Here is a 14,817-nt window from a genome sequence, read left to right as displayed (position 1 = left end):
AAAAATCTATATATTTTTTTCTGCAAAATAAGCTTTGTCAAGGTGGCTGCTTGTTGTGTTCGTACGTAGAAGAGATAGTGATGGGGGTTTGAGGATAGAAGGAGGAACTCTTCGCCCAAGACCCCATTCATGCAAGAACCAATACTGCCTGTCACTATTCTGAATAGATTTCAGTCTCTGTTTTCACTTCTTTGTTGCCGGTCTGGAGGATGATCGGTCACACTGCTTCAGTGTTCCTTCAGAGAAACGCTCATGCTGGCAAAGTTAGTTCAAGTGAACACAAAGATCATACAGTGCATCCGGAAAGCATTCACACAGCGCTTCACTTTTTCAACATTTTGTCGTGTTACAACCTTACTCCGAATTGTATTCAGTTAATTCTACACACAAACCCACGTTATGACAACGTTGGTTGTCATATTTGCAGTCTAAATGCTCTACGTTATATGTTGCTTCTGCCAGTCTTCTGGCATGTCCGTCCGTCCGTCTGTCTGTCTGGACTCTTCTCACACAGTATGATAAAAGGCTTCTGTGCCGCTGTGTGAGCATCATTTTGTAAACATGCAGAAGGAACGTAAGAGGAGACCCTCTGCTCGCTGCTGTCAGCATATCTTCACTGCAGGTGAAAAATGCATTGAGCTGCTAAGTCCAGTTAGCTCCTCGAATCAGGAGTTTTAGCGTCTACCTGTCAAAGATACCCTTTCATTCGCTATTAGATTCAGTTGTATGACCAAGCAGTGTAAACGAAGCACGACACAAAGACATTTTCCACTATAACAATGGTACACGGTTGCGTGTGTGACCCAATATGTAAACTGGGATTAAAGAAAAAAGTAGCATTTCAAGCTGTCATATTGGAGCCACTCTATTTTTGTTGCTAGAATATTGTCATGCGCTGCTCACTTCCTTCTGTTTTCCATCCTTTTATAGATTAACTGACATCAAGTTTGGTTTTAAGTTACTGCTTGGCAAACTCTTTACGTAGCTCTTTGAAATCTGGAAATATTCAAGAGATGTAAATTATTTTACATAAATGCAGTGGCTCTTGGGAATATTTGTTGATTTGTTGTCGTTCTGACTGATCTATATTCGTCAACACTGAAACAATTTTGAAGCACTGACATAAGATCGATAGGAGTGTCCTGCTGCCTGTAAAGCTGTCTTTCAGTTTCAGCAAAATAAATCAGAGCACGAGAGCTTACACTAACAAGCAGTCGTTTAAAAGGTTTGCAGGCAGTGGAAATGTTCGATGGCTGCAAACTGCCAAGCCTTTAGGTCTCCGACCTGCTTACACCATCCAGCTTGCATTTTATTCCTAAGATTTTTTTTTTACAAAAGTGTGACTTAGAAAAAACAAAACTAAAACGGCAAAGTAAGGTAAAATTTCAAAATCAATAGGTGTAAGAAAGCTGGTGTAAGAAAAAGCCACTCGACTTCCGTCACCTTTCACCTTTTCTGCGCCGCACAAACAGAAACAAGTGTAGAAAGAAATGCTTCAAACATCTGAAACCCCTGCAGGTTTCTGGTGAAAGCTGAGCTATCACTTTTTCTATATCTTTCTTCCTCTTTCCTCTCAGCCGGCTGTAGTTCTGCTCTACAGCGTGTGCAAAAACAGACTTAAACTATTTGTTTTCCCTGCAACCTTCTGCCCGCCTACACCCCCCCTGCCTGTCACTCAGTCCGTTTTGTCCTTGCCCAATCTCTACTGGTTTTAACGTGCCAGAGGTCATTTCATTTCACATATAAATAATTCACCAGGAGCAAAGTGTGGAGGGGCCGCACTAAACAAGAAGAGGCTTTGATTTAGTTTTATTTGTAACCAAAGGCAAAGTGAAGGTCGTCTGTTCCCGGCGGACATTCCTCGGCGGCCATAGTGCCTGGCACTGAATCAATTTAATATGGGAATTTTATCTCAGCTGCACAGAAATTACATTAGAATGTGTTGCTTTAAGTAGAACGCCGTAAAGTGCTTTCTGTCTGCATTATTAGATTTCCCTTTCCACCGTGAAACGACAAACTCCAATGTCAGAATCAGAGTAGGAAATGTGTTTTTTTTTTATTTCACCTTTTTATCTATTGTGCACACTTTGGAGGGCTCAGGTTGATAGCACACAGATACGTTTTCATCTTTATTGTAAGACACAAACATATTCTTAACCAGAAACTCTTCACTCTTTTAATGATTATTTAATTTTTCAATTGATGCTGAAAACATAAATGTCTTCCAGTCAGATTTCAGTAATGAACTCGATCTTTGTTTTGTCATTAAAACAGACATTTAGTTTTGCCTTTGAGGTTAGGAAAAGTCTCGCTAGTTATCCATTATGATATTATGAGTTCACTGCTGAATGGAGAACTTAACTTTTGTTATGAGGTTTTTATTGCTTAATAGTTATTTTAAGCTACAATGTATTTGTCATAAAAGGCAATAAAGGTTTAGTTTGTTACCATCAGGAACTTTATCTTTAAAAGGACAAAACATTGTAGATCACATAAACACCTCAGATTATCAGGTTTTTTTTCTCTTTTTTCAGATTCAGCTTTACTTATTTAAAACAGGGAGAGTGCATGCACAGTACTTGCAAGTATGCCAGATTGCAGCCCAAAGCTACTTTCCTTCTGCCGAGCAGGTTGAGCTGAAGACATGACATATATAAATAAGACTGTAATCACAAAATGAACATAAAACAATGAAACAGAAGGTTAAACATTGCTGACACATACAGTAACGATCACAGAGCAGGTGAAGCCAATAAAGGCCGGACACTTTGACCATTTAAAACTTGATTAGTGAACATGTTGCCATAGATGCTGTGCATTTAAAGTATTTCAGATTTATGCTATGCTAAATGTATTGGATATGTGAAAGACTTTCTGCACATATTAAGGATGACATAAGGACTTCTGCACATTTTCAAAATGTTGAGAGTAGATTAGTCCCTACCAGTTGTACATATTAAACCTGATCATAAGACTCGTGAGCTCTGACCCACATCTTATAATTTTAGATATTGTTATTGTGTTAAGCACTGAATTTCCAGCTCCATCTATTCAGTGGATAGATGGCCTAGAAACTTGTGAATGTGAAAGCAGCCCCAGTTAGGTGATGGTATAAGACAAAAGCAATAGTTTTTCATCTTTCAGTATAATGAATTTTAATTTGCTGTCCAGAGAGCCGGAGTTCGAATGCCACTCAAGGTCCGTCTATGATTGGTTTATCAGGCAGTCAATGACTTCCCTCATCCGGCAGTGCTGAGTGAGAACTAAGTGGAAGTTGATTATGTATGAATGAACCTCAAACGTCTTCAAGAAGCTTCATCAGAACGACGCTTGGTCAGCTTGTCAGATTTGTGGTGATACATTTTTTTGTGTGCTTAAACTATTCCGTTTCTGCGAGACTTTTGAAAAGACTTTTGAACATTGTCCTCTGTGACTTAGAGGTGTGCTTATAGACGTTGTAATTATCAAGTAAAGCCCTCCCCAAATCAAAACTGATTTTTAATTCCTGTCTGTCCAATCAAAACAATGGCTGCTTATTTGTCAACCCAGCTTAAAGATAAAAGTAGGAGTCCAATTGGATTTGTGAATGAGACAACTATACTAATATTTTGTTGAACCACTGTTAAGTTTCGATTACAGCATTGATTACACCCCGAGTTGTCTTCCAATCTGGACATGAGTGTATGAATATGCTTATACTTGTGACTCAAACTATTCTCATGTGTTTCTAGTGTAAAGTGCTTTGAGTGCTTCTAATGACTAGAAGCACTTAACAACATATTAAGCAAAGGCTGTAAATACTTATAAAAAAGTGATTTTTTTTTTTTTGTTTTTCTCTTTTTAAATAAATTTGAAAAATACTCAAAACATTTTTCCACTTTGGGATAATGGGCTACTGGCATGTCGAATTTTTGAGGAAAGAGATGAATTTAGTACAAATTGGAATAAGCCTGTAACATAGCAGAATATGGGATAATGGAAGTGCTATGAATACTTCCTGGATGCAATATAGCTTTCCATTTTCCTTCTCTCTCATGATTTCCAGGTTCAAATGACTCTTCATACAACCATACAGCTACTCCGTGATATGAGAAATGCCAGGGAGTTATAAAAGTAATATCTTAAATTGGCAGGGTCTCTCAAGAATAAAGTAGCAAACAAAATTCATAATAGAAGTGCTTTGAACAGCATATTGTCCTCCCACGAGTTTAGAGCTGCATTGAAAGGCTGGGCTGGAAATGAAGATATTATCCACTCTAACCAAAGGATGGGCGCAGCAGATGGATGCCATCTCAGCTTTCAATTTGGAGCCGTGCTCTGCGTACACTGCAACACCGAAAGCTTGCTGATACAACACTGAACTCTGGAAATCTCAGCAGGGGTTGAGCCAAAGTGAAAGGTGAGATAACCTCCACATTGATACTTGCTTTGTTTTGTGATCTCAGCACCGGAGCAGGGCTCCTGAAAAACAAACGACTCTGCTAACCCCAGAACTAAGTCTGTACTGATAAGCAGCGGTCCGGTGTGTTTTGGGTGTTTCTCTCTTCTTATACATTTTTTAAATCATATTTAGTGAGTAACTTATTAGTGCTACACTCTGCTTCCACAGAGTATAACATGTAGTTTCATCCCTGTCTCTCAAGCACACATTCATGGATGCAGAAAATGGGCCGCTGTAAGTGCTCACTCTCTTCAGCAGCCGCAGCTTCAGCAGAATTTGGACACAAGTGTCTTTGTGTGTGTGTGTGTGTGTGTGTGTGTGTGTGTGTGTGTGTGTGGGTGTGTGTGTGTGTGTGAGAGAGAGAGAGAGAGAGTGTGTGTGTTTGAAAGACAGCATGTGCATGTGTAAGGAGCTAAAGGTGATGGGATCTCTGGACAGACAAGAAGGAATCAGCATCCATTAGACCAGCGCAGCAGATCAATATTGATCCTGACCACCACCAGGCTCTTTCTAATAGGGTTCTGCTCTCCCTGATACAATGACAGCTTAAGCACACATGCCCACATCAATGCATCCAGGGCTCTACTATTGCCACAAGTAGAGATAAATAGTCTAATTTACAAATTAGGGGAAACATTAAAGCCTTAATGTGTGTAAAAACAGACTTGAAGAAAAAAAAATAGAAAGATTTAAACAGAAATCTCTCTTTTTGCTTCGGTCACCACAGGAAATGAATTTATTTTTGCAGATCTTAGTGCATCACTTAGTGCATCTCCTGAATGTTTTACAGAGAAGGAAGGAGAGGAACTTCCTGCAGGCACAATAACAAATGCCACATTTGTCTATGTGTGTTTTTTGTCTAGGAAGGGAAAGAGTCCAAAAAAAAAAAAAATGTACAGAGAGTTATTTGTTTTTGGAGATGCCTTGCTTGTGCTCTGCTTTGCCACTCTGCTGTTTCAGTAATAAGTGATAATGTGCTATAATTTAGCTGCCTGACTCTTATTATAGCCTAAAGCTGCGCACATCACGTTAGAACACGTGTATTCTTACTTGTCTTTACAATATGCAGTTTTACATATTTTTTTCAAGCAGGAACATTTCATTCCTGCTTGAATGAAATTGAATTAATTTCAATTAATTGAATGACATTGAATTTGAAAATACTTGATTAATCCCAAATAGAAGTTAAAATTTGCAACTCATTCATGATTTTTCAAAGAGCTGTTGACTCCACAGTCATCTGAGTATTTCTGCAGGTGACAGGACTCTGACTTGTGCTGGAAGTCGGAGAGGAACCGTATGAAAAGGAACAGTGAGAGTACAGTGCCCTGTGGTGCTCACCACCTTAATGAGAGTAAGTTTAGAATGAGTACATGAAATACATTGATGACAAATCTATACAGAGTGAAAACAAATTTTCTTCATTAAGTTGTAATTTTTGAAGTGCTGTCCTTTTAACAGCCACAAAACAGAAGTTTTATAAATATGCATCTGAAAATTAAAAAAAGCAGGGAAGGTAAGATCTCATGACTTTAGTGGGTTTTACAACATGACTGAATGTGCCTGTATTAACAAAATCAGATCACTTGTTACGATACCATGTGTATAAGTTCTAGCTCTGTTTCAAACAAAAACCGAGAATGGGTGGCTCTTAAGAGCTCAGTAAAATGTCCCAGAGTCAACAGCAAGAAGCGCGCTAACTTTCTGTGTCAGTACAGGCCTTCAAACTTCATGTGGTCTTAAGATAAACTCAAACAGCTTGTCGAAAGCTTTTTTTTTTTGTATTGAATGGGCCTTAAAGGGAGAGCAGCTGCATCCAGGAGCTCTAAATCCTTCAGCAGACCCAGACATTTTCAACAATTTCCTGCTCCCAGCTTTCTGGTAACAGCTTGAGGATGCCCTCTTCTTGTTCCAGTCTGGCTGTTCACCAGATCACATTGCAAGGTCCGTAGGGACATTGATGTGTAACTCTGGTATGAGAAAATGTTGTTAAAGCTAAAGAGGGAGAGCTGGCATTATTCAAAACCGTGTTTATACATGTGGGTGAAGGCAGACTAGCGAATATTCTTCACAATGTAAGGTACTGCTTCTCATGTTGCCTTTAGCTGCATTGGCTACTGGTTATATTTAAGGCTCTGCTTAAACAGACAAATGTAAAGCACTTTAATTGTGGCACACTGTTAAAAATTAAGCCATGTTAAAGAGGAAGGAGTGAATAAGTTGTTTATGAGGAGAACCTAATGGAACTAAAGATCAGGCAACTAGTTTTTACAAAATAAATAGAGCTTTCTGCCTTCGTGTTTGCACAGCAAAAGTTGAGAATTGATCAGTGAACTCCAACCCTCGCTTTTATCGACAAAAACAACCTGAATCAATAGTTCCATGCCTTCAAGATTCGACCACACACACGCAAAGTTTGGATTTATTTCACATTTTCTTTTCCTTCTCAGAAGCATCAGTTGGGGATAACCAAAGCCTTCAGGCTAGTCCTCTCACAGGGAGAAAGAGGCTGAAACACAGTCTGAGCGTTGTGCAGGGGCGTGCGTATAGAGCACATAGTGTCAGGGTAACCAGGCAGTGCAGCTGGCCTTTCACAAACATGCAACTTTAAGGCAGTGTGTAAATCAGGAGCCAAAAGACAAGGACTCTGTTCTCCTACACAAACACACACACACACACACACACACACACACACACACACACACACACACACACACATACACACTATATCTAAAGAAAATGAAGCCAAGTGAACTAAGAAGTGTTGAAATTATACGTCTTCAGTAATCGGAAATCTANGAAATCTATTTATTTCTCAAACAAAAGATGGTAGAATAAGCATATTAGGATTTTATATAGGTTTTTGATGGGTGTTTTGTTTTGCTTAAGAATTTTCATTTGTTTTTGTTTTCTACATTAAATGTTTTACTAAAGGGAACTTTAAACAGCTTTTAAAACTAAGCTGTCCCTCCCTTCTCTTATAAAGGATAAAAAAACTGATATAATCAATATGTTTTAGTATTACAATCTGCAGCAATTACTTGACAACAGAATGTATCTCAAAAAAAATCCTCAAAGAATCGATCTACGTCCTTTTAGTTCATGAAAAGTAACTGATTTCAGTTTTAATCACTTCAAAAGCAGGATTCTCTGAGTGAAACTCACAATAAAGTCCTTTCAAAAGCAAAACAGAAAACTTCCCTGGAAGTTGAGCGTCTCTGGCCCCAGACCCTCTCCACAGCATTCCTGTCATAAGTATGCGGTGCCGCATATTTTTCTATGAAAGCGGAGAGAGCTGGTATGCGGATGGGCCCGTTATGGAGCTGCTTATGGGACATTTGTATCATCAGGTCTCTTTGGCAGAGTAAAATCAACACTGTGCCGGCTCCGTTTGGTTCTTTTCAGAATTGGTATTAATTTCATTTCTTTCGGAGTCGTTTCAACAAGAGATTGAGTATAATTATAACTGTTTCAAGTGTTGAAATGACTCAGTCTCCTGTTGAAATAACTGTAAGAGTTAAATTGACACCAATTCTGAGAATGACCAAATAGACTCAGCACAGTGTTGATTTGATGTGCTCACTTTATGGTTCAGTGGGATTTTCAAGGTTGTGTTACAGTAGTATTTGTTACGCTCGAACTCACTGTAAACCTGATCTGTAATTGTTATTTCAATAGATTATTCTGTAAGGGTTTAACATACTGTGAATAAGAAGAAAATAAGTTGAGGATGTCTTATCACAAAACAAAGCGCATAATACAGGAGAGATCAGTAATATTCAAACAAAACATTTTAGTCAAATACTACACATCAGTCAACGGGCTAAACAGAATGGTGAAGATTAAATAGATTCAGAGTTGGTATTAAATGGTTAGTTATAAAATCCAAATCAATCAAATGTACACACCACGCAGGAAGTTCATGTCACAGAAGGAAGTTACTGTACCAAAACATGTTTCAGCTGAGATCATTTGTAGGAGCAAGGCACGGCAATATACTGGACCTCGTTACGTCCAAACTCTTAATTCAGCGTGTGAAACTGTGTAAAAAATGACCTTTTCTTGTTTTAACTCCACGGTACATCAAAGCCTTTGATCCCCTAAAGCCCCTCCCCATCCCAGCCTCTTCATTCTTTTCTCTGCCTCCTGCATGCATTCCTGCCCCTCCCCCCCTCCTTGAGTTCCCCTTCCCCAGTATGGATCTGTGAAGCGTTAGTGTCGTGTGCTTCAGCTATGAGGAAAGCCGATGTGACAAAAAAAAAAAAAACTGGTTTTGCTTCTGAAAATCCAAACACTCTGCTCAGCATGTTCACGTCTTTTCGCTTGCTCATTTTTGACACGCAGGTTGCAGAACTCTCTCCCGTCCAGAGGTCTGACAGTCGGTGTAGACATGAATAATCACCTTAACTCTAATCCATTAAGGCATTTATGAGCCACAGTGACAGCAAATGTCAACATGTTGTTTGAAATTACGAGGACCATCATCTTAGACATTGCTGCTGCTCTGCTTTCAGAGGCCAAGGAAAAACACTGAGCTCATTGCTGTTCAACAGCCTCAAGTAGTCCAAACAGAAAATAAAACTAACGAAAATTCTGATCTGGACCTCAAACTTCTGGTGTTATTTGAGAAATTAATATATAAAATAAACAATAAATACACTATTGTCATTTGGGTGGTCAGAAAAACAATTCAAACATGTGGTGTTTATGTCACTATTTGAATGACTTGAAACATCAAATTCTAAATTGTAAATCTTTTTTGATTTGGTCCATCAAACCTTCTTCTTGTTGATGTAAGAAATCATGAAATAAAAAAAAAATGGAGATCACTGTGGACTACAACAATCAATCTTTTTTATTTTCTGTTCTGAACAATCATTTCAAAATTAACAGTCCTTACAAGTACAGTTATTATAAAAGGCCAAAACATTTACGTCATGTTGCTTCATATAGCAATAGAAAGGATATATGAAAGTCTAAGTTCAAGAATATGCTACTCATGAATGTTTGTTTTTTTCCCCCCCAATTACCCAGACTGGGTAATTGAAAAAATTACCAATTTTTTCCAATTGCAGTATTTATTTGTCTCAAACACAAATGTATTCATTCATTCAATACCATATTTAATGTGAGTGTGTTTTTTTGCCATGCTGTCCAGCTCCACTGTCTGTCTGCACCAAAAACACCGACTCAAATCTCTTCGTTGCACTTCCATCTCCATTGCAACATGTTCGTCACTCTCTATAAAGTGGTTGCATTACATTTTTGGCGACCCAAGAGGAAAAAAAAAAAAAAATTTTTTTTTTTTTTTCTTGAGTTACCATTAAAAACAGTGCAGTGGTTAAAGCGTTTCAGAAAGCGTAGCTGTCTGTGATTCCTTGGTGGTTTTCTCTCACCATCGCATGATTGAACTGACTCACAGTGCCAAAACAAGGAGGTTTCAATTTAGACTGCCTGGGTGACCTCAGTGCTGAGACCCTCCACCATGTCTGAGACTGTGTCAGGAACTTCCTGGACATCCCCACACAGGTTCACGTCCTTTTTCAGTTCAAAATCGCACTGCTCCTCGAAAGGCGTCTCCTCTGATTTTTCGTTCCCATTCACAAATTCTTCTGCACGCATGGCCACGGCATTAGTATTATCGGCGCACTCCCCGTTCACCGCTATAACTGGATCTACCCCATTCTCCGTGGAGGAAGGGCTTCCTAAATCTCCATTTTCCATCTTGCTTTCCTTCTCAGGCTCCGGCCCAGGCACTTCTTCCAATGACGTCTCAGCTGTCTTATCAGATTCCACAGTCATGTTGTTAGCAGAGGCAGACTGTGAGATGACAATCTCAGGTACAGGTTCTGCAGCTTGTGACTCAGTTGCATCATTGGAGCCCGGGACTTCTGCTGAAACAGATTCTTCTTCTGCATGATGATTTTCTGCAGAGGCATTCTCTACCACAGCCTCCAAAACCTCAGATGATTCTGCTTCAACAGTCTCAAGTTCAACAGTCTCAGGTGCCGCCAATGCTGGTTGGGATTCAGGTTCTTCTAGCTGTTTCTTCTCTTTGTCTTGCTCAGGTTCTGGTGTTGGTGCTTTTGTAGATTCTGCCTCTGTAGTTTGAACTGTGTCTTGCTCAGACTCTGGTTGGGAAACTACCTCTGCCACTGGCTCAGCCTCTGATTCAGGTTCAGGCACTGCAGCAGCAGAAACTCTTTCCACCTCAATCGCTTCTGGCTCAGTCACAGTCTCTTGATCCTCAGACTCTGGCTCTGTGCTGACCTGAGCAGCGTCTGGTTGTGACACAGATCCTAGAGCATCAAGAGGCCCTACCACTAGGGGCTCTTCGGGTTCGGCCTGGGCTTTCACGGGTTCCTCAGATGGAGAAGATTCTTCTGCAGCCACTGGTGGCTTCTCAGTTTCCACTGCTGGAGCAGTTTCGGCTGTGACTGGTTTCTCTGCAGCTACAGTGGGCTCTTGTTCTGCCCAAGGTGCTTCTTCGGCTGGTGCTTCTACAGGAGCTTGTTTCTCTTGAACTACAGCTTCTACTTTTTCCACTGGAGTTACTTCCACTGCTGTTACTTTCTGCTCTGTTGCTTCTACTTCCTCTGGGGGAGCAGATTTAGGCTCTTCTGGGACTATTTCAGCCACTGGAGATGTTCTCTCAGGAGATGCTTCCTTTTCCTCTCCACCAAGTGCTTTTTTCTCTGATAATGCAACTGGTTTGTCGACAGCTGGAGTCGTTTCCACTGCCACAGCAGCTGGCTCGTCTTTTACTGGAGCTGCTTCTGGTTTTTGCTCCGGAGCTGCCTCCTCTTCAGCTGCAGGAGCTTGTTCCTCTGCAGGGGCAGATTTCGGTTCTTCTGGAGGTACTGCAGCCTCTGTTGCTGCGGCGTCTGCTGACACTGCAGTTTCCTCTACCACACCATCTTTCCCAGCACTCTCCTCAGCTCCTGTGGGTGGAGCTCCATCTTCCACTTTAGCAGACTCTTCTGCACCAGCACCACTTGCCGAACTCTCGTCTTTTTTGTCTTTGGGGTCGCTCACGTCATATCCTTTCTTCTTCTTACTCAGTTTGCCTCCCATGGTGACTCCTGAAAGAAGAAATAAGACAAAGTGTTTTCTCCTTTGGATTTTGTAAAGCATAACAGCATCTTAGCACGCTAGTTATAAGTAAATTTAAGTTGAAACCAAATGACATTCAGCAACTTCCGTCCCATGAGATGCATCACAGTTGTCTAATAGAATATGAAAGTATATTGATTCATCAAAAATATGATGAAGAAATAACAAATAAAAGTAACATTTCCTCTTTTTCATCAAAAAGTAAAACTTAGTTCCTTTAAATAAAAAGTTTGGGTTTTTTTGCCACTTCAATAGAGAAGTGTCTTGTGTGGAAGAGAACAAGAAGTTTAATTAGGAAACGGATCTCTGCCAGAAAGAGCCTGGCTTGAAAACAAATGTTAATGTATGGGAACCTAAGGGAGGTCAGACAGCTCTGCACTCTCTGCAACCTTTCAGGAATGTCTGGTGAGGCGTGGTGCCCAACAAACCCATGAGTCTGAGATCTATGATCTACATCCAGAAATATTCATTTCCTCCCATGAAAAATGTTGAAACTATTTAGCAATTGGTGACCATTCAAATGCTGGCATATCTTGAAAAACTGTATCTTCTGTCCGAGCAGCGAATCCCCGTTTGTGAATGGAAGCAAATGGAAAAGTTTTTTTCTTTCTTTTTTTTTTTTAAGTTAATGTCTCAACACGGTGTTTCCTCTAGAGGAAGTGTATAGTGCAGGGATTGCCACAGAGTGCACCAAAAACTCCAAAGAGAACAGGAAGTTCAACTTTATGTTAAGGATAATGTTTCAGCAAATGTTGAACAAGCAAGTCTGGATGTGAACTAGACAAAAGCAAACCGAGTTGCCCATTGGTCCATTTTACACCACAAAACCAGCAACTGTGTGTCATCTTTAAAAGCTACGTTTCTTATGTTTCAATGTGTCTCAATGTCAAAAGTGACAGGAACCACCACAGCAGGGGATGGAAAAAATGGGGAACTGTCCATAGTGCTCTCATAAAGCAATTAAGGCTACTAAACTGGAATAAGCTTTATCAAATATTTACCATAATGAAAACCATTTTATAAGCATAATAGTTCATAATGGCAGAACTACAAGTCCTGCCATTTTTGGGTGTATCCCATGTTAAACAAAGCAATTAGGTGGGTAATCATTTCATCTTATGTCTTTTCAACCTTTATTATTATTATTATTATTATTATTATTATTATTATTATTCCAATTGGTGTTTGGATAATTTTGGACACTAAATTCAAAATGTAGACCCAGCTCATGCTGGAGAGATAGTCGCATGCAAAATACAAATGGAGCCTCAGGCAGTCCATGCCGGCCGGTAACAAAGGATGAGGCCCCCTCCTCACCAGTATAGCTGCTCCCACTTACAAAAGCAGATAATCTGGCAAGGGGAGTGGGTGTGGGTTGGGGGGTGGGGGGGACTCTGGCTTAAACATACTACACTACCATATATAGGCTACAGCAGGTCTAGCTAGTGAAATTAAAATACACACTCGCCACGAAATACATGAGGGTTGAAAAGCTGTAACAGAGAGGTCTCCATCCCCCCCAACCACTCCAGCCCACCAACTCACCCACCCACCGCCGCTTCCCTCAGCTGCTCTGCCCTTTTTTTTTTTCCTTTTCTTTTTTCTTTTTTTTGTTCACGAGGGTCTGGAAATGCGGGAGCATTAATAATAAACTCGATTGTGTCAACTTTTATTTCAGGTTTGCTTTATTTCTATAAAGGTTTGCGGTCGCCTGAACATGTTTGAGGAAGAAAAAAAAAAGCGCAGCTGGAAAGAAGAGACACTAACAGGCTCATTGTAACGGTGAAATCTGAGGGGGGAAAAATACTGTCTATACCTTTCTAACTCTCTTTTCCTTCTTTCTTCCTTTTGTGACGTTTTTTCTATCTCTCTGTTTTCTCTTTCTTTTCTTTCTAAATCAAAAAAAAAAAAAATCCAGTTTTGCAGTGACTGACCTGTGTCTTTTGTTGGGGAACCAGTTGGGCTTCTTGTCCAGTCTCCGGGTGGATGTGATAATGGAGGTAAGCCTTTGGAGTGACAGCTGCAGATTCCGCCCCTCGCTCCTTCTCTCTGAGGTGCAGTGCGCTGTTACGGAGGAGTGCCCCCTCTCGCAGTTTTCTGGACATCTGTCGCTATCACAATCCAGCCAACCCCAGTACCTCTCTGTCTGCAATCTATACCTCCCAGTCTTTAACCCCTCCTCTCCCCTTTCCCTCTCTCTTTCTCTCTCTCTCTCTCTCTCTCTCACACACACACACACACACACACACACACACACACTGCAGCGCATGGTTCCCTTTTTTTTAACAAACAGGGGCGATAACAAACTGACCACCTCCATTTTCTTTTCTCATACAGCAGGGGGTTTTTTTTTCACGTGATCTTGCTTTTTCCCCTCACAACAAATTAGTCTGGAAATTGTGTTAGTTGTAAATCCCCGGAAGTATTTGTGTAATGTAAATTATGCATGAAATGCATCATGTCAGGAAAAACCCTTGAGGACCTTACCAGACAAAACACACGCACACTTGTGTAAATTACACTTCCCCTGATGCCTTTGGCTTGCCTATTGTGTAAGAATAAGTCTAAACATTCTCTAATATAGTTCAACATTATATAAAATAAAAAATGTCCACTGCTATGGTGAGACGTTTCCAATTTAAAAGATCGATATTAGATTGTATCCCACCCCCCCCAAAAAGAATAAAAGAAAGGGCTGCATGTTTGTCACAACCATTCTCGTGTTCTTAATCAATTGCACCTCTTTGCTATTTGCCTTCTGTGTGTTAATGGGACAAGCCAGCTGAGGGTGAGACTCTATGAAATTCAACAGCTGACCCTTACAGATAATTATGTTGTCATCTTTGAAAATGTTGCTTTCATGCTGCATGCCATGTGACGATGACGATAATCGGTCTTTCGGGAAACCGTTGGAGCGATCACAGGTGATGATCGTCTCGTTAAAATGAAAACAGGAGACGCTGAAAACACCTTGCGTGACCTCATTTAAACTTCTGGAAAATACCTCAGAAAATGCCACAGAGTCTTTTCTCTGTCCCAGGATGGGGAGTTTTGTGCGCAAACAATGGGAAAAGATCAGCTTTGTCCATGACCACTCACCCATAAATGTCTGTCTTTTAAGATTTCTTTCAGTGGAACTGGAAGGAAGACAAAACAACCGGGTTAAGGTTTTGGTGAGACCAATCAAAACTGCCACACCTTGTATTTAATCACAGGTGAGTGCAGGCGGATACCTGTATTGGTTTAGCTTTGCTATAGATAAA

At 40.3% G+C, this 14,817-nt stretch overlaps 1 protein-coding gene and 1 long non-coding RNA gene across 2 annotated transcripts in view; one reads left to right on the top strand and one right to left on the bottom strand.

Annotated features, from left to right (window-relative positions):
- The window catches only part of LOC107836457 (uncharacterized), a 26,127-nt gene extending 12,844 nt beyond the window's left edge, over positions 1-13,283 (top strand). The window contains exon 3 of the long non-coding RNA XR_001662359.1: positions 13,254-13,283. This is a non-coding gene — a long non-coding RNA (uncharacterized LOC107836457). The remainder of the gene's footprint in view (positions 1-13,253) is intronic.
- LOC103139352 (fibrous sheath CABYR-binding protein) lies at positions 9,272-13,739 on the bottom strand. The gene is made up of 2 exons (XM_007553915.2): positions 13,489-13,739; positions 9,272-11,523 (listed from the first exon to the last, which is right to left on the bottom strand). Exon 2 carries the CDS (start codon positions 11,513-11,515, stop codon positions 9,887-9,889), a length of 1,629 nt encoding a protein of 542 aa, XP_007553977.1. The 5' UTR covers positions 11,516-11,523; positions 13,489-13,739; the 3' UTR covers positions 9,272-9,886.
- Positions 13,740-14,817: the final 1,078 nt, after the last annotated feature.

Source organism: Poecilia formosa, unplaced genomic scaffold, assembly GCF_000485575.1.
Source record: "Poecilia formosa unplaced genomic scaffold, Poecilia_formosa-5.1.2 Scaffold60, whole genome shotgun sequence".
NCBI lineage: Eukaryota > Metazoa > Chordata > Actinopteri > Cyprinodontiformes > Poeciliidae > Poecilia > Poecilia formosa.
This window is presented reverse-complemented; position numbering and strand designations above follow the sequence as displayed.

Coding starts and splice junctions, on each gene's coding strand:
- LOC103139352 (XM_007553915.2), bottom strand. CDS start 11,515: ATGGGAGGCAAACTGAGTAAGAAGAAGAAAGGATATGACGTGAGCGAC.